This window comes from Hoplias malabaricus, chromosome 10, assembly GCF_029633855.1.
Source record: "Hoplias malabaricus isolate fHopMal1 chromosome 10, fHopMal1.hap1, whole genome shotgun sequence".
NCBI classification, from domain to species: domain Eukaryota; kingdom Metazoa; phylum Chordata; class Actinopteri; order Characiformes; family Erythrinidae; genus Hoplias; species Hoplias malabaricus.
Window position 1 is genome coordinate 43,853,862 of NC_089809.1, and position 18,320 is coordinate 43,872,181.

Sequence of the window (18,320 nt, forward strand, 5' to 3'; positions counted from 1 at the left end):
GGATATTAACAGACACCACATACAGTAGCTGTCATTGAATGAGATAAAGGGAAAGTAGGGGTTCTAAGGGGAAGACACACTTCTGTCAGAGTCCCTGAATCCCTGGTGTTTGTTGTAGTTGTTGTTGTAGTTGTTTAGGAGTCACCATCTCCAGTATGAAGCTTGTTTTTTGGATCAGGACCGATTCTCGTCAAGGAGGAGGGGAGTAAAGAGGATGCAAAGTGCAGACACCATCAGTTTCTTCCAGCCAACAAAGCGTAATCTGTTCCATTTACACTCGGCGGGCGCGTCGGACGGGCTTTGTCAGTGCCGCATGGCGTAATTAAGCTTTAAATCAATAGGCTGCATTTGTCATGTTTACGGCCGGTCCCCTGCGCCGGGTTCCACTCATCAGTTAGCGCTGCACTGTTTTACTGCCCAAACTCGCCCCGTTATTGGTCCAGGTACGCTGGAGGAGCTCTGGATCTCTGTCTCGCCCGTAGCCTGGGAGCTCTGTGGAGATGAGATGAGACAGGCAAATCAGCCAGTTATTTACTGTAATTTGTTTACATGCTCCTCTAAGTGCCGTCTGATTATTAGTGTTTGCGCATGTCGTAGAAAGGTTGCACTGCTGTGTTGTGACATGCAGATGCAGTAAATGGTGTGTGAGAAGTTCTTGTTTTTGTTACCTGCTCAGATGCTGGGTGAGGTGTCTGTTATTTTGAGGACGTGAGAAGCACCTGGACGTGTTCCTTTCAAAGTAATTCAGTGTTTATCTCATGTTGCCACCACTGGTGTAGAGGTGTAGATAATAATGAGCATCTCTCTCCTCTCGTGTCCCAGTACTTTTTGATGTATTGAATTGTATCCCAAAGACAGGAAGCTGTTCATTTGTTCACTGAACATCTGTAGGGACATAAACAGGGGATAAAGGCAGGTGGTGTCCCCCCTCACAGCTGCAGGGTGTTCTCTCTGTGTCTGTGTGGGTTTCCTCCAGGTGACTGTCTGTGAGGAGTGTGGTGTGTTCTCTCTGTGTCTGTGTGGGTTTCCTCCAGGTGACTGTCTGTGAGGAGTGTGGTGTGTTCTCTCTGTGTCTGTGTGGGTTTCCTCCAGGTGACTGTCTGTGAGGAGTGTGGTGTGTTCTCTCTGTGTCTGCGTGGTTTTCCTCGGGGTGACTGTCTGTGAGGATTGTGGTGTGTTCTCCCTGTGTCTGCGTGGGTTTCCTCCGGGTAACTGTCTGTGAGGAGTGTGGTTTGTTCTCCCTGTGTCTGCGTGGGTTTCCTCCGGGTGACTGTCTGTGAGGAGTGTGGTGTGTTCTCCCTGTGTCTGCATGGGTTTCCTCGGGGTGACTGTCTGTGAGGATTGTGGTGTGTTCTCCCTGTGTCTGCGTGGGTTTCCTCCGGGTGACTGTCTGTGAGGAGTGTGGTGTGTTCTCCCTGTGTCTGCGTGGGTTTCCTCGGGGTGACTGTCTGTGAGGAGTGTGGTGTGTTCTCCCTGTGTCTGCGTGGGTTTCCTCCAGGTGCTTCTCTGTCCTCCCACAGTCCAAACACACACACACACACACACGCTTTCAGCACCTGTTCCTTTAAATGATAATGAGCCGCTCTCTGTTCACCCCGACCCCGAGCGCACAGCAGTGAGGAGCGAGGAGCAGAAGCTCTGGTTTTTAGCCGTTTTCACTCTGTTCTCTTTCTTCTCTGTTTTTACTCAGTGCTCTTATTTCTCCGCGCTCGTTGTGTCTGTTTTGCTCAGACTCAGACGAGGGGGCGGGGCCATTCTAAAGTCTTTGCACTTGATGTCAGAAGCGCAGCAGAATCAGAACGGTTGGTTTGTCCCGTGGTTAAACAGAAAACTGACTGGGGTGGTCATTTTTCAGTCTTGTGTGCGTCGGTCCAGAAATCTTTTATTATGAACATGCTCTGAACAAAACAGGTAATTAATGATTAATTGATGAATAAAGATTAAAAATGCTCTGTAAATAAAATAGAAAATGAAAACTGAAATAAAGATAGCAGTTTGATTTGTGGTCTACTTCACTGTGTTGAGACACTGATCATTTTTCTGAACACAGGCGGCTCTGAAGAAGGGTCTGAAGGAGAATGTGGAGCTGGCCCGAGAGTACGGGACGCTGCAGGAGGCTCTGCTGATGGCCAGGCGAGACGCCCTGAGTGTGTTCGAACAGAAAAACAGAGCCCAGGCCTCTTTCCATGATCACAAACAGGTAAAACTAAGAAATACACACCTCTCTCTCTCTCTCACACACACACACACACAGAACTGATGCTGTGGATACGTCCCTGTTACAGTTAGCATCATAACAAAACAAGTCATGATGAATGGGCCACTGGAAATTCTTCAAAATTACGATGACAAACGCTGCAGGTTAAGAACCGTATTTTATTACATTTTTGGAGGTTTTGTTCTGGGTTGTTTCTGTGGCCCGTTGGTTTCTCTAAGACCTCAGTGAACTGAGCGCTGCCTCGTTGTGATGATGAAACATGGTGATACGTAGCATATGTGTCTGATTACGCTGTCAGAATGAAATTTACTGTTGTGATTTTTTTTAAATCAATAGACACTACTAATAAATATAATTAAACTGTGTTGATCTTAAAAAAAGGGGGTTAAAAACTCCAGCAGCACTGCTGTGTCTGATCCACTCTACACCAGCACAACACACACTAACACACCACCACCACGTCAGTGTCACTGCAGCGCTGAGAATGATCCACCACCACATCACACCTGCTCTGTGGGGGTCCTGAGCGCTGAAGAACAGGAGACTCAAAAGTGTCCGTAGGTGTGAGTGTGTGTGTGAATGTGTGAGTGTGTGTCGCCCTGTGAAGGACTGGCGCCCCCTCCAGGGTGTGTTCCTACCTTGCTCCCAGTGATTCTTGGTAGACTCCAGACCCACCGCCGCCCTGAACTGGATAAGGATTACAGACAATGAATGAATGAATATATATGTCATGTGTTCATGTGATAAAACATAACACAACATCTATGGCAGTGCACACACACACACACACACACACACACACCGACAAAGTGCCCAGGGAAAAGGTGGGGGTTAGGTGCCCTAAGCTGTGGATGCTGAGACAGGAGACAGTGCCTTTCCTTCACTCCCTCTGCCCCAGTTTTCCTCGTGGGAATCAGAGCTGCTTCTTTAACCATCAGGCCACGGCAGACTCTGTGTCCATCTGAGGGTTTATATTTACAATGTGGTTTTAAACCCTCACCACGCAGATCATACGTGGATCTAAACTGGAGTTAAATTGTGTATTCAGATGTAATTATGGTATAAGTGTGTTGTACTTGTTTCTCCTCGTGATTAGCGTGTGTTGGCTCACTGACCGACGCTGAGGAGTGATGTTCAGATTGTTACTGGAGTCTGATCCAGCCAGTGTTCCCTTCTGTTATCGGTTCAGAACTGGGAGATCAGTCCATCCCTAGGGCAGAGGTATGTAGAAGAGTGGCATATGCAGCCCCCCCACCCACACACACACACACCCACACAAACACACACATTGCCTGGTTTTAGTTGGGTAGCCAGCAAGGAGGCCACTGCAGTAATCTAATCGTGATGAGATAAGCCTTGTGTAGGAGTGTGACAGCCACCCTCTAATGTTTGTGTGTGTGTGTGTGTGTGTGTGTGTGTGTGTTCCTCACCTGAGGGAGCATGGAAACCGTGGGGCAGTGGATATGAACACTGTAAAAGTCAGTTTATCGCTCTGAAACATTCCACAAATGTTAATATGACACGCGTCCATCAGAAAAGGACTGGACGATGGGCAGATACCTGTCCACTGCAATGCTGCTTTAGCCCGGTTTATTTATTATACATCTGTTACATGATGATGCAGACCATCACTAATAAATATAACAATGTCTGAACAAGAAGGACGTGACCAGATATGGCTTTAAGCAAGAATTACCACATTTACAACTGTGCAAAGTTACGGACCACTGCTTTATTCACTGTCTGTCGTTAAAGTGAACATTAAACACAGCACATCGTTTTCTAACATTTGACAAAAATGCACAACACTAATATAGTATTTAGTTGCTGAGACCCGGTGTGTGGTGTGTTCTCCCTGTGTCTGCGTGGGTTTCCTCCGGGTGACTGTCCTTGAGGAGTGTGGTGTGTTCTCCCTGTGTCTGCGTGGGTTTCCTCTGGGTGACTGTCCTTGAGGAGTGTGGTGTGTTCTCCCTGTGTCTGCGTGGGTTTCCTCCGGGTGACTGTCCTTGAGGAGTGTGGTGTGTTCTCTCTGTGTCTGCATGGGTTTCCTCTGGGTGACTGTCCTTGAGGAGTGTGGTGTGTTCTCCCTGTGTCTGCGTGGGTTTCCTCCGGGTGACTGTCTGTGAGGAGTGTGGTGGAGAACTGAGTGAACTACACTTGCTTTTCTCTCAGAGCTGTGACAGAGGCAGAGTCATGAGGCTGGAGTTTCATATTCACAGTTTCTTTAATTTTGCATTCCACCTTAAATGGTTACATTTCAGTGCTGTATTTAAGGTTGAGCAATACATTCAGTTAAGAAACTGGTGAAAAAGGAACTGAATTAACTTCGTCCAAACACTGCTCTGAGCTCTTCTCTGCTTCCGTCTCCCGGAGTGTGTGTGAGTGTGTTTATACAGTGAGTGTGTGTGAGTGTTTTCATGTAGCATGTATGTGAATGTTTGTTGATATGGTGAGTGTGAGTGTGTGTTCATATGGTGAGTGTTTTCATGTAGTAAGTGTGAGTGTGAGTTTATATGGTGAGTGTGTGTTTATATGGTGAATGTGTGTGTGAGTGTGTTGATATGGTGAGTGTGTTGATACGGTGAGTGTGTGTGTGTGTGTTCATATGGTGAATGTGTGAGTGTGTGTGAGTGTGTTGATATGGTGAGTGTGTGTGAGTGTGTTGATATGGTGAGTGTGTGTTCATATGGTGAGTGTGTGTTAGTGTGTTGATACGGTGAGTGTGTGTTCATATGTTGAGTGTGTGTGAGTGTGTGTTCATATGGTGTGTGTGTATGTGTTCATATGGTGAATGTGTGTGTGAGTGTGTGTAAGTGTGTTGATATGGTGAGTGTGTGTGAGTGTGTGTTGATATGGTGAGTGTGTGTGAGTGTGTGTTCATATGGTGAGTGTGTGTGAGTGTGTTCATGTAGTAAGTGTGAGTGTGTGTTTATATGGTGAGTGTGTGTTCATATGGTGAGTGTGTGTGTGTGTGAGTGTGTGTTCATATGGTGTGTGTGTGTGTGTGTGTGTGTGTTCATATGGTGAATGTGTGTGAGTGTGTGTTGATATGGTGAGTGTGTGTGTGTTGATATGGTGTGTGAATGTGTGTTGATATGGTGTGTGAATGTGTGTTGATATGGTGAGTGAGTGTGAGTGTGTTTTGATATGGTGAGTGTGTGTTCATATGGTGAGTGTGTGTGAGTGTGTGTTGATATGGTGAGTGAGTGTGAGTGTGTGTTGATATGGTGAGTGAGTGTGAGTGTGTGCTGATATGGTGAGTGTTTGTTGATATGGTGAGTGTGTGTTCATATGGTGAGTGTGTGTGAGTGTGTTGATATGGTGTGTGAGTGTGTGTTGATATGGTGAGTGAGTGTGAGTGTGTGCTGATATGGTGAGTGTTTGTTGATATGGTGAGTGTGTGTTGATATGGTGAGTGTGTGTGAGTGTGTTTTGATATGGTGAGTGTGTTTTGATATGGTGAGTGTGTTTTGATATGGTGAGTGAGTGTGAGTGTGTGCTGATATGGTGAGTGTGTGTTGATATGGTGAGTGTGTGTGAATGTGAGTGTGTTTTGATATGGTGAGTGTGTGTGAATGTGAGTGTGTTTTGATATGGTGAGTGTGAGTGTGTGTGAGTGTGAGTGTGTGTTGATATAGTGAGTGTGAGTGTGTGTTGATATGGTGAGTATGAGTGTGTATTGATATGGTGAGTGTGTGTGAGTGTGAGTGTGTGTTGACATAGTGAGTGTGTGTTGATATGGTGAGTGTGGAACCGCACAGTGCTCTGAGCTGAGGATGGTTGTCTGTGGGTTTGAACCCCTGACCCAGTTCCAGTCGTGATGTTGTGGGTAGGGGGCACTCTCCCACTTGTGTTTTATTGTTTGAACGAAGCACTCAGTAAAACCTGATTCATTTAAAGCTATTGTTCAACAGATCTGTCCTCCACCTCACACTCCAGCTCCACACAACCAGAGGTACCCATCTATTTATCTGTTTATCTTGTCTAAACCCGTCCGGACTGAAGGCCCTGGTCTAAACCCGTCCGGACTGAAGGCTCCGGTCTAAACCCGTCTGGACTGAAGGCTCCGGTCTAAACCCGTCCGGACTGAAGGCTCCGGTCTAAACCCGTCCGGACTGAAGGCTCCGGTCTGCTCCGGTCTGAACCCGTCCGGACTGAAGGCTCCTAACCTGGATGCTCACTGATGAATGTCAGGAATTGTTGGTCATGTATTGATTCTGAAATATAAGTCATTGTCATGATCCAGTTCCACTGTGGTTCTATCGGTTCTGTGTTTGTATGCGATTCCTGGGCTTTGATGTTCTACCTCCGTCTGTTGGAGCTGCCTCAGAAGGACAGAGTGCTTTATAAATTCAGGAGCATTATCAGAGTTCTCCGAGCACCAGCAGAACACTGTGCAACTCTGGCAGGAAACACAACACACTGTTTGTTCCCCAGAAGCTAATACTTCCCCAACTCCTCATCTAACTACATGAATGTTATCAAGTGAGAAATGCATGCAAAAGGCAAATCCTGTGGACGGGATTCTCCACGCTCGTGATCAAAGCCTGATTTTCTTTTACTCAGTATTCAGCCTTTTACAGTTTGTTGTTTATTTTTCAAACTAAAGATTTGGGGTTTTGCCACTTTTGGAGAGAGTGCGTCTGATGCACATTAAGGCTGAGACACAGCGTGCTATAGACCCCCGTATAGAGAGGCGGGGTTTAATATGTGACTGTGAGATTTCTGAGGAGGCTGTAGGGGTTCTGATGCCTGTAGAAGTGGTGTTACACCTGTAGGAGCTAAAATACATGGAATTAAGGACTTATATAAACATCCATGAGTCCGTTCACAGTCAGACACCAACAGTAGATGAAAAAATGTATTGTTTTTTAGTGTTTTTGCTGTAGATTGAAAGAAAAATGTGCTGTATATTATTCATGAGCTCAGCCCTGTCACTGAACTGCTGCTGTGACTCAGCGTCCCGGCAAATATTAGCCTTTACTCAGTGAAGGAGGCAAAGACAGAAATAACGAGGCAGTCTCAATGAAATGTAGTGTCACAAGAAATATACTTTTACAATAAATAAAAACACATATTTTTGCAGCTGGAATCAACACAGAAATTTGATAAAATATTAAAATTTTAATGATTAGAGAAAGTTTGGGGCCGGGGGGTTCCCTGATTAAATCTCTACGACAAAAGGAGTGAAGGAACAACACTGTCTCCTCCCTCAACATCCACAGCTGAGGAGCCTTTGGCAAAGTCCCCAACTCCCACCTGCTCCCTGGGTGCTGGGGGTTTTTGTCTGCAGCTCAGTGAGTTTGTGTGTGTGTGTGTGTGTGTGTGTGTGAGGGGGCTCAAAATTTCAATAAATTCTCTTTCATATTATTATATGTTAGTTTTTATATTCGTTCATTCATTCATTGTCTGTAACCCTTATCCAGTTCAGGGCGGTGGTGGGTCCGGAACCTACCTGGAATCACTGGGTGCAAGGTGGGAACACTCCCTGGAGGGTGCGCCAGTCCTTCACAGAGCAACACACACTCACACATTCACTCACACACTCAAACCTACGGACACTTTTGAGTCTCCAATCCACCTACCAACGTGTGTTTTTGGAGCGTGGGAGGAAACCAGAACACCCGGAGGAAACCCACGCAGACACAGAGAGAACACACCACACTCCTCACAGACAGTCACCCGGAGCAAACCCACGCAGACACAGAGAGAACACTCCTCACAGACAGTCACCCGGAGGAAACCCACGCAGACACAGAGAGAACACACCACACTCCTCACAGATTTATAGAATATATTACATTATACAACCAAACAGTATTATTGTAAAAATGCAATGATATTCATATATATATATATTAATACTAATAATAATTTTTGAAATTGTTTCTCTTATCTGTTGGGTGGGATTTCAACCTGTGGCTAATCAGTGTCATTGTTTGTGTACAGAGGCATGAAAAAATATCTGTTTAATGGAAATACAGCAGATAAACAACAGTCATCCTTGTGTTAAAGCAGCAGAAGGAGTTTAGGCCAAGTTTCCCAAACATCAGATAAAAAACTTTAATATGTCCGTGTGTTAATCACTGGAACAATGACAATGCTCCATTTACTGATGACACCAGCACTAGTAGAATCCAACAAGGGACTGAATGGATGAAAACCGGACAGGTGGCATCCTAATGTTTAGTCTTGTTATCATGTGTGCTCTGGTGGTGTTTAGCCTTGTTATCATTTGTGCTCTGGTGGTGTTTAGCCTTGTTATCATGTGTGCTCTGGTGGTGTTTAGCCTTGTTATCATTTGTGCTCTGGTGGTGTTTAGCCTTGTTATCATGTGTGCTCTGGTGGTGTTTAGCCTTGTTATCATTTGTGCTCTGGTGGTGTTTAGCCTTGTTATCATGTGTGCTCTGGTGGTACTTACCCTTGTTAGCATGTGTGCTCTGGTGGTGTTTACCCTTGTTAGCATGTGTGCTTGTGTTTAGCCGTGTAAGCCTGAGTTTTTGGTGGTTCTTAGCCTTGTTAGCATATGGGTGTGCATGTGGTGGTGTTACTTAGGGTGACCAGATGTCCTCTTTTTTAGACTTAAAAAAATGTCTGGTTGGAATTTCACAAACGTCTGGGATTTTGTTTTTCTAGCGCTTACATAGAACTTCGAGAAGTGTTTTGTTCACAAACTAGTCCCGCCCTCCCCTACTCCGATTTGGTTCGCTTGAGTGAGACGGGGGCGTGGTGAAGTAGCCTAAAATCTTCTGATTGGACGGTCCGACTGTAGAGCTACCGTTATTGGTCGATAACCTTCTCAGTAAACATTTAATTGGTCAGTCTGCACGCCAGAAGTCGTCATCAGATCTGGTCACCCTATGTTACTAGCTAATCTTGCTAGCGTCTTCATGTTGTGTTTAGGCTTGTTAGAATCTACTTGTTAATGTGCATCTTGTTAGTGTTTGTGGTGTTTAGTCTTGATGTGTGTGTGTGTGTGTGTCTTTTTGCATATATATATATATGTGTGTGTGTGTGTGTGCGCATCTTGCATGTGTGTATGTTTAGGTGTTTAGTCACGTTAGCATCTTTGTGGTGGTATGTAGCAGTGTTAGCATGAGGTAGTGATGAGTCTGGTTGTGTGTGAGTTGGTGTTTATGCTGAAAGATGTTTGTGGACAGTATTTTTTGGTGTTTAGTCTTGTTGTGTGTGTGGTGCTTTTGTGAGTGGGTGTTTTGTCTTGTTGCATGTGTGTATGTGTTTGTGTCTGTGTTAGGTGGTGTTTAGCCTTGTTGTGTGTGTGTTTGTCAGTGTGAGGTGGTGGGTAGTCTTGTTGCATGTGTGTGTGTGTGTGTGTGTGTGTGTTTGTCAGTGTGAGGTGGTGGTTAGTCTTGTGTGTGTGTGTGTGTGTGGTGTTTATGTGAGTGTGAGGTGGCTTTTAGTCTTGTTGCATTCGTGTGGTGTTTGTGTCTGTGTTAGGTGGTGTTTAGCCTTGTTGTGTGTGTGTTTGTCAGTGTGAGGTGGTGGGTAGTCTTGTTGCATGTGTGTGTGTGTGTGTGTGTTTGTCAGTGTGAGGTGGTGGTTAGTCTTGTGTGTGTGTGTGTGTGTGTGTGGTGTTTGTGTGAGTGTGAGGTGGTTTTTAGTTGTGTGTGTGTGTGGGGGGGTGGTGTTTAGTTTTGGTGTGTGTGTGTGTGTGGTGTTTAGCCTTGTTGTGAGTGTGTGTGGTGTTTAGCCTTGTTGTGAGTGTGTGTGGTGTTTAGTCTTGTTGTGAGTGTATGTGGTGTTTACTCTTGTTGTGAGTGTGTGTGGTGTTTAGTCTTGTTGTGTGTGTGTGTGTGTGGTGTTTAGTCTTGTTGTGTGTGGTGTTTAGTCTTGTTGTGTGTGTGTGGTGTTTAGTCTTGTTGTGTGTGTGTGGTGTTTAGTCTTGTGTGTGTGTGTGTGTGTGTGTGGTGTTTAGTCTTGTGTGTCTGTGTGGTGTTTAGACTTGTTGTGTGTGCTGAGTGTGTGCGTGCTGAGTGTGTGGTGTTTAGTCTTGTGTGTGTGTGTGGTGTTTAGTCTTGTTGTGTGTGTGTTGTGTGTGCTGAGTGTGTGGACAGTGTTTTATTGATGTTAGTGTGGGGATAATTCCCGGAGCTGAGTCAGGTGATGGAGGATTGAAATGAGGACAGTAACGCAGCTTTTTCAGCCGTCGATTGATGAAAGCCTCCAGATAAAGGAGCAGCTCTGTCCTGATCCTCTCGGCGTTCACAGCGGCGGCGGCGGGGGTTTGATCTGACGCCGCTCTGAGAGAGTGTACATCTCTTTATCTGTTTTAAGTGCTGTTATATTCCACTGAAACTAGTTTAGACGTTTTAACACAGTGTTCGGCGAGCAGCAGAAATCCTTCTCTCCTCCTCCTCCTGCAGCTGATGGCTGAGCTAATTCTCGTTAGTTCTTTCATGCTCCGAGGAACACATTGCCAAGCAATGATAAGCTTAAAGGAAGAGAGGAGAGATGGGGCGCAGCAGCCACGGCATCCTTCAGAATTCAGACCCCCCTTTTTATGAGAAAACTATGCTGAAAGAGAAAGAGCAGCGTGTCTTTTCTCTCTTTTCTCTTTGTCTCGCTCCCTCTCTCTCCTCCACTCCCCCCCTCTCCCTGTCTCTCCCTCTCTCTCTCTCTCTCTCTCCCCCCCACACCTCTCTCTCTCTCTCTCTCTCTCTCTGCCCCCCCCCCCCCACTCTCTTTTTTTATTGTCTTCTTCCAGTGGACTCGGAATAATTTCTAATTGCGGCGGGGGGTTCATGACTCTTTGTGTATGTGTAAAATATGTCTTGAGGGGATTGGTATAAAAGTTAAAGTGGTTGAAGTCGAAATATTTTACTCATCAGCTTTGCAGTCACAGAGTTTGCCTCAGCTAGAACAAAACCGCTGAAGCATTTAGAGAAAATTAACCCCCCATCCTGGCAGCCAGATGTGACTGGATCCCGCCCGGTGCACATGAGTGGGCAGGGGGGGCAGGAGACTGTGAAATTCCTGTCAGGCCCGTGTACTGCAGAATGGGCTATTGACTGCTTTCTCTATTTCCCTCCATCATTCTTCTTGAACACTGCCATTAATTTCCTCTCCTGCTTTACCACTTCTCTCTCTCCCTCCTTTTCTCTCTCTCTCTTCCCTCTCTCTGTCTGTCTGTCTTTTCTTTCTCTCTGTCTCACTCTCTATTTCTCTCTCCCTCTCTCCTTTCTCTCCCCCACTCTCACTCTGTATGTCTCTCCCTTCTTTTCTCTCTCCTTTCTCCCCCCCTCTCTCTCTTTCTCTCTTTCCCAGCTTTCATTGTTGCAGAGGAGGATGCACAAAGCCATGCTGAAATACTTCAAACACCGCAGCGTCTACAGCCAGGCGGAGCTGGCCCGCTTCCAGGCCCTCTTCAACCAGAACAACCAGAAAATGAAAGCCCTCCAGGTATGGGCTGTTTAGCACACACACACACACACACACACACACACAGGCATACACATGCAGCTATTTGTGTTAAAGCAATATGTACACTACAGTGGCCACTTAGCTCTGAGGAATCAGGGCTGATTTAGTGTACGAGACCCCCTCGGTGCGGTAGGAGAATAGAGACCATGATAGCACCAGCACAGAGGAGGGCTTCCCATCTCTGGTCACCTGAGTCTGTCTGAACCACTCTCCACTGCCATCAACAACGTGGTGTTGACTTTGCAGGAGAACCGAGCCCAGACGCTGCCATAGTCCAGATGTCCCGAGCTGTGTCTCTGCCCCGAACTGCCCTCCGCCTCTAAAGCCCACTTCACACGCTCCGCAGTACATCTTTGGCCCAAATGTGGTACGTCTGCAGTTCTTCTGGCCCAACTTTGGCCTTGAATGACGATGTTGAGTCCGGCTTTCACAGATCCACCTTAAATGGGCCAGATGTGTGCCTCCCCTTGGCCCAAGTCCGGCCCAAGCTACACTGTCCTAACCCTGGTGCCGTACCTGAGCTGAAATGACCCTCTCCCCAAAGTGGTGAGCTCTGAGTGCGATGTGAGGTGTCTTCAGCTGCGTGGTAATGAACGTTGATGCCGAGGAGCAGGATGATGGTCTTTTTGAGACTGTAATGTAGAGTGTGTCTCTGCGGTGCTGTGTGAGATGGTGGGCGCTGTAATGAGGGGAGCGCTGCCGTGTTTGTGGCTCAATCGAGGGAGGCCAGCTCAGGAAGTCGGTCTGGGGAATGAAGCGTGAAGGCGAGGAGTTCTTAGGGATCCTCCAAGTGTGAAGGACAAAGGAGCGGCCTTACTCAACTCTGTCACAGCTTAGCATAGATCTCCTCCCCCAGCTCGACTCAACACACACACACACACACACACACACACACACTCAGTTGACTTCATACTGAAATAACTGTAGAGAACTGAGAGTGACCCTGCTGCAGTGTGGAAGGTGTACTGTGCACAGGTGAATTTCAGGTGATGTTTATACTGCACACACACACACACACACACAGTGGTGGCCAGCCAGTCCCAGTGCCCAGGGAGCAGTTCAGAGTCAGGTGCCTTGCTCAGGGCCACTTCAGCCATGGATTTTAAAGGAGGAGACAACAGCGTTCCTTCACAATAGTGTAAACTAATGTAAACAGAGGGAAAAGACGGATAAATCTCATACACAGCTCCTCTCCCTGCGCTGGAGGGAGTTTTACGACACCCAGAAGCACAGAAGTATTAATCGTTTTATTACCTGTAATGTGCACTATGTAGAGAGTATGGGACACAGCCCAAGCTCCTCGACTGACGCCGACGAATAGAGCTCTGTTAACAAATGTGACGTGGATCAATGAGTCAGGGATCCATACTTCTATTTCTTTAAAAGAGGACAACAAGCGTTGAAACATCACAGTTTTTGAGTAATGAGTAATGAGTAATGAGTCGGTACTCGGCGTGATGGTTACTTTACAGTGGGACGTTAGCTGCAGCCCATGGTTTCAGCCTGAGCTCCACTCTCAGAACAGGGACAGTGTGATGTTCCTCAAGGCGTGACTTATTTGGAGTTTAAACAGAAAACTTAAGCCCAAGGTCCAATAGGAAAAGAGAAGGACATTCTTTTTTAGATAATCCCAGACTTTTGGCTCACAGTCTCGCCACTGGCCGTGCAGTCTAACCCTGCTGTAGAACGGTTAAAGCATCCTCACAGAGTTCAGCTACGACCGTACACGACCCCGACGCCTCTCACTCAGCAGCCTGAGGACAGCTGTGTGGCAGCAGTGTACAGTTGGAGTTAGAGCTACTTTACTCTGATCTACGATGGACTTAGCAGGGAGCAGAGAGTTCAGACTCACGCTTGGTTTACAGAGGCTAAGACTGCAGGACTGTGTCACTAAGCTAGCACACGGGTACACAGTTCTTGTGTAGTGTGATGTAGAAGATGTAGTAAAACTGTGTTTTAGTGATTCATTAATCAGCGCAAACAATGTGGTCAATCTAAAACACTCAGGTCCTACACCAAAGTCACTCACTCTACGTCGTTCCACGATTACTTCATGCTGCTAGTGCTGCTCAGAGCTCCACAGCTCAGTCACTCCAGCCCAGTTTCTCCTGCCAGAGGTTCTGACAGTAACCGGGGTCAGAGCAGGTACTGTGTGGAGTGCAGTCAGGTCTGTTGTGTTCAGGTAATCCAACAAACAACACACTGCAGTAGCCTAGAAAAATAAACCCACAGATCAAAGTATTAACATCTGTTTATCTCAAATCATATCTCACACTCCTGCCGCGTTTCTCCTGAGAGACAGAGCGCACGCGGATTCTCACCGTGAGATTTAAATGTTAATCTAAAGTCAAGGATCACAGTGAGATTCGTGACTTCAGGCTTGGTCTGGGTCTGTTCGTCTCGGTGCCTGCGAACCTCGCGGTGCATAAAGCAAAACAATGGAGGCTGCCTTCGTGGCACCACAGCTTTGTGCCAGTATTGTAATTTGAATCGACCATTTGTCTAATCCTAATGTTACACGTGCCTGAACCCAGAGCAATGACGTGACCATGAGCTCTAACAGCAGCTTCTGCTCGGAGACTGATAGACCACAGCTGAGGAAATGGTCCCAGAAACACAGACACATCTCTGGACAGAGGAATCTTATTGTATAAGAAATTTCACTGTGATGTTTTTCTAACCAAAAACACCAAGAATCAAACGGTCCTTTTAATGCAGACATTAAAATAGAGGCTCTCCACCTTTTCCAGTGTGCAACGCCTTTCCCAAACCTCCACCTGTCTTAAGACGTTATGACCACTGTTGTAGCTCCACAGCAGCACCGACTGTTGAGTGTAACTCTGTGCACTCGCTGGTCAATGCCCGACCACATCACACTGGTTTATTGGGGCTGAACCCAAAACGCCCCGAAGGAACACCATTGTTCACAAACAAATCCAGCTGTGGTCAGTCAGAGTGATTCTCCAGTGGAGCCAGTCACACACAAGCCCCCGATTAAGGAACTGTTCGGTGATGACTCCTTCCATAACGTCCAGTGGTAAAACACAGCTGACACAGATTGGTCCACACACACACACACACACACAGATCAGCAGCAGGAACCAGCAGCACCCCCTATGGTTTATTTCCACAGTGAGTTCTGTCTTTCTCCGCTGGTTTAGTGAGGGATGATGATTGGTCGGTGGGTCTGCGGAGGTAATTCTGACCTTTTATTGGCTGAGGGTAAAACTACATTGACCAAGGCTTACTTGCATCTAAGAAGCTCTTCAGGGACTTTAACACTGGGCGGGTCACTCCACTGAAGCACATCTTCTAAATCACAACCCAAGGCCACTCACCTAAAGGTCCCAGCTAAGACGAGTTAGCTCTGTGATGCTCTGGTACCTCTGCAACACCCATGACACCCAGCTACTTCAGGGAAGAGGCTTGAGATTTGGCTTGGACACATGCTTCTAGAAAGCACCTTATCTTTGTGTGAAGGTTGTAAAGCGTCTACACCATCATCTCGTTTACGGCGTGTCCGTGACCCTGTGGGGGCTGAAGAAGAGTAGTTAATCCACGCTCAGGGAACAGGACGCGGAGACATGTTTCCTCTGTCAAAGCAGACGCCATATTACTGTATTACCCTCTACCCATGTTTACCCCTCAGTCCTGTACCCAGCACTAGACGTGGGATCCAGGAGGGGGGGGTCAGGTGCTCTGTAAGATGGATCTGATGGATCTTCCTGATGGTGTTGTACCTGAGTGCCTGAGGGACTTGCTGTGCATCAGCAAGTTTTGAAACGGCACGTCTTACTGAAATGACAGAGCTCGAGCACCTGTAACAAGACGCTCGTGTAACAGATGTCTTTCAGCAAGCTCTGCGTGTATATCCTCTTCTTCCCGCAGTCTTTCAAAAGCTTTGATCAACACTGGTTTTATTTAAGCAGCCGAAATCTTCATCGGGTTCGCACAGGCAACAAGACGCCCACACGCCCAGTGGAGAGGAACGCCCATCACAAAACCAGCACCACTGATTTGTCACTGTGTCTTTCTATGGCACAAATGACTGCTTCCAACTAGCTCAAGTGGAGTGGAGGGATGTAGTGCAGAGAGGGAGAGAGAGAGAGAGAGAGAGAGAGAGAGAGAGAGAGAGAGAGAGAAAGCGAAAGCGCATGAGGCTGTCATCTCGTAACGCTGCTGCCAAATCGGGCACTCACTTCTGGGTTATGCAAGTTTACACCAGGGATAGCATAATTGACAATTGCTAACAACAGAGAGCAGGGTGGAGGGTTGTGAATGGCCGGTAATAATTGGAGCGGATGCCCGCTGTGCTGCTCTCGGGGGACCGTAATCCAAGATCTTGTTTCTGATATAATTGTTAGTCAGAGAATTTCTGCATGGCTAGGCCAGCTCAGATTCCCAAGCTGGTTGACAGTGCAAGGCAGTTTAATAGAAAAACTGGTCGCTGAGGTTTTTTAAAACAGATGTGCACTGAACCCGCATGCACAGTTCACCAGGAGCCGAGCACGCCGTCTCTTTCTCCTTTCATTTCTCCTCTCTCTCTGTCTCCTTCCTGCTCTCACAGAAAGCAGCCGAGCCTGGGGCTGCTCTCGGCGGGCTGCGGCTGCGGAGGCGCAACGCGAGGTCGGAGCATCTGTGGCAGTCCTCTCCGGCACTCGGCTGCTGCCTGCTGTACTTTATTAGTCAGCTCTCATCGATTCCGTTTGCTTTGTCGTTTAAACAGGAGGAGTCGTCCAGAGCCGCGCGGCGCCTCTCCGCCTTCCTCCGCTCGCCGACGGACGACTGGACCGCGGATGAAGGCCGGAGCGTGGACGACGACGGACGGAACAGGGCCCTGTCTGCAGTTCACGCAGCAGAGTAATTGGACACTCACCTGTGTGCCAGACAACTCACTTATACCCCACCCCCCCACACACACCTCCCACCACTCCCCCCAACCTCACACACCCCAGCATGCTTCACTCTCTCCACCCTCTCTGCTCCTTGCAGCCCAATCCATAACAATGAAACAGGTGACTTTCATGCTGCTGTCAGGAATGATCTAATTTTAGCTGGGTGAATGATTGCAATTGGCTTTGCCTCATCAGATAATTAATCTATGTCACCATTAATTGGAAAAGAGAATAATTACGGGGCCGTGTTGACAGAAATTCTACGCTTCTTCAGATCCCAGGATCTAATTACACCTACTAAAACCCTGCTGACCTTAGCCCGTGGTTAGTATACCTGCACAGCCCTAACTAGTATCTGCCCGAGCTCCGCGGCTCCCTGCCTCTTCCTCCCTCTGTTTGTTCCCCCCGTTTCCCCGTCTTCTCCGAGAGCTGTCTCTCTCAATCACTTTTCAATATTCAATCTTAATTTTGTGGAAGTTTAGCATTTTCAATGAGCTGGAGATGAATGATTAATGAATAAATTTAAATGCTTCATTTTGTCCATGGATCATTAGTCAAGTCCTTTGTGGGAAGGACCTGCGAAAAAAAAGGAGGGAAAATTATTGAGACATTAGCCTGGAGCAATCCAGGGGTAAATAGTATGCACAGAAGGATGTTGTGTGAGCACTACCCACTGGCATTCCTCACAAGCCCAACACAACACTCCTGTTTTCCCTCGTCACATGACTGATGTGCACCGCTCACGAGCCAGTTTCTCGTTTCATTTCTGTCTTTAGCTCTTTGAAGAAATGAAAGGAACTCGGTGCCGTTGTGAAGTAAATGGGTTGGAGGTTCTGTTTGGGCCGAAGGAAGAGGGTAGTTCACACGTGAAGACGTTTTTTAAAGCAGTCGAACACTTTGGAGGAGATTTCTGACGTCCTCATCACAAACGCAGAAGATTTAAATCACAGTTCTTTCATATTCACTGCCAGCCCAGTCCCATTTGACCCTCATTTATTCTGAGGGCAGTGAATGGACTGCAGTGTGTGGATGATGGTGTCCGAGCACTAAATCCAGTCAGTTTACTGTATCTCTCCCCATGGCCGGTGCTTTCTGACAGAACGGCCTCAGGATCAGCAGCGAATGTGAACTTCCAAAACATGACATTGAGTTTGGTGTGTGGTTTTGATGAGAAAATCAAGTCCAGATATTTTTATTTCCACCTGTTCATCCTGTGATGGCCTTTACGTTGTTGTCAAATATAATTCATACCATCCATATCACACCGCGCCTAAAGAAAATCTTCATAAACCTTTGAATTAGTCGCTTCTTTTGTCTTTCAGCCTGAAATCACACCCCCCCCCCCAAAACAATACCCTTTTCCAGCTTTATTTACATGTTTTGGCTCACTTATCCAGTTCAGGGTCGCGGTGGGTCCAGAGCCTACCTGGAATCATTGGGCGCAAGGCAGGAATACACCTTCACAGGGCGACACACACACACACAATCCAAGTGACAAGAAAAACAATTTTCATTTCTAAATCTTAATAAAAACACAAAAAACAAAAATAACAGTTGGAAAAGTGATTTAATATTTTATAAAGGGCTTTTGCTTTAACTAAAACCAGCAGTTTGTCTCTATCAGCTTTGCAGAGTTCAGTCAAATTTTGTGACGATCCGCAATGAAACTGCTCTCTCTAAGTTCGTTCATCAGATTTAGGTCAAGATTCTGACTTTGGCCACGGAAGGACATTCAGCTTCCGTTCTTTAAGACACCTTTGTTGCTA

At 46.9% G+C, this 18,320-nt stretch overlaps 1 protein-coding gene across 5 annotated transcripts in view; it reads left to right on the top strand.

Moving 5' to 3' along the window:
• The window catches only part of LOC136708982 (coiled-coil domain-containing protein 178), a 51,597-nt gene extending 34,548 nt beyond the window's left edge, over nt 1-17,049 (top strand). For all 5 annotated transcript variants that reach the window (XM_066683925.1, XM_066683924.1, XM_066683927.1 and 2 more), the window contains 3 exons: nt 2,051-2,200; nt 11,504-11,638; nt 16,386-17,049. In XM_066683925.1, the coding sequence (XP_066540022.1) occupies nt 2,051-2,200; nt 11,504-11,638; nt 16,386-16,523 (423 nt within the window). In that variant the 3' untranslated portion in view covers nt 16,524-17,049. The remainder of the gene's footprint in view (nt 1-2,050; nt 2,201-11,503; nt 11,639-16,385) is intronic.
• The last annotated feature ends 1,271 nt before the right edge of the window (nt 17,050-18,320 follow it).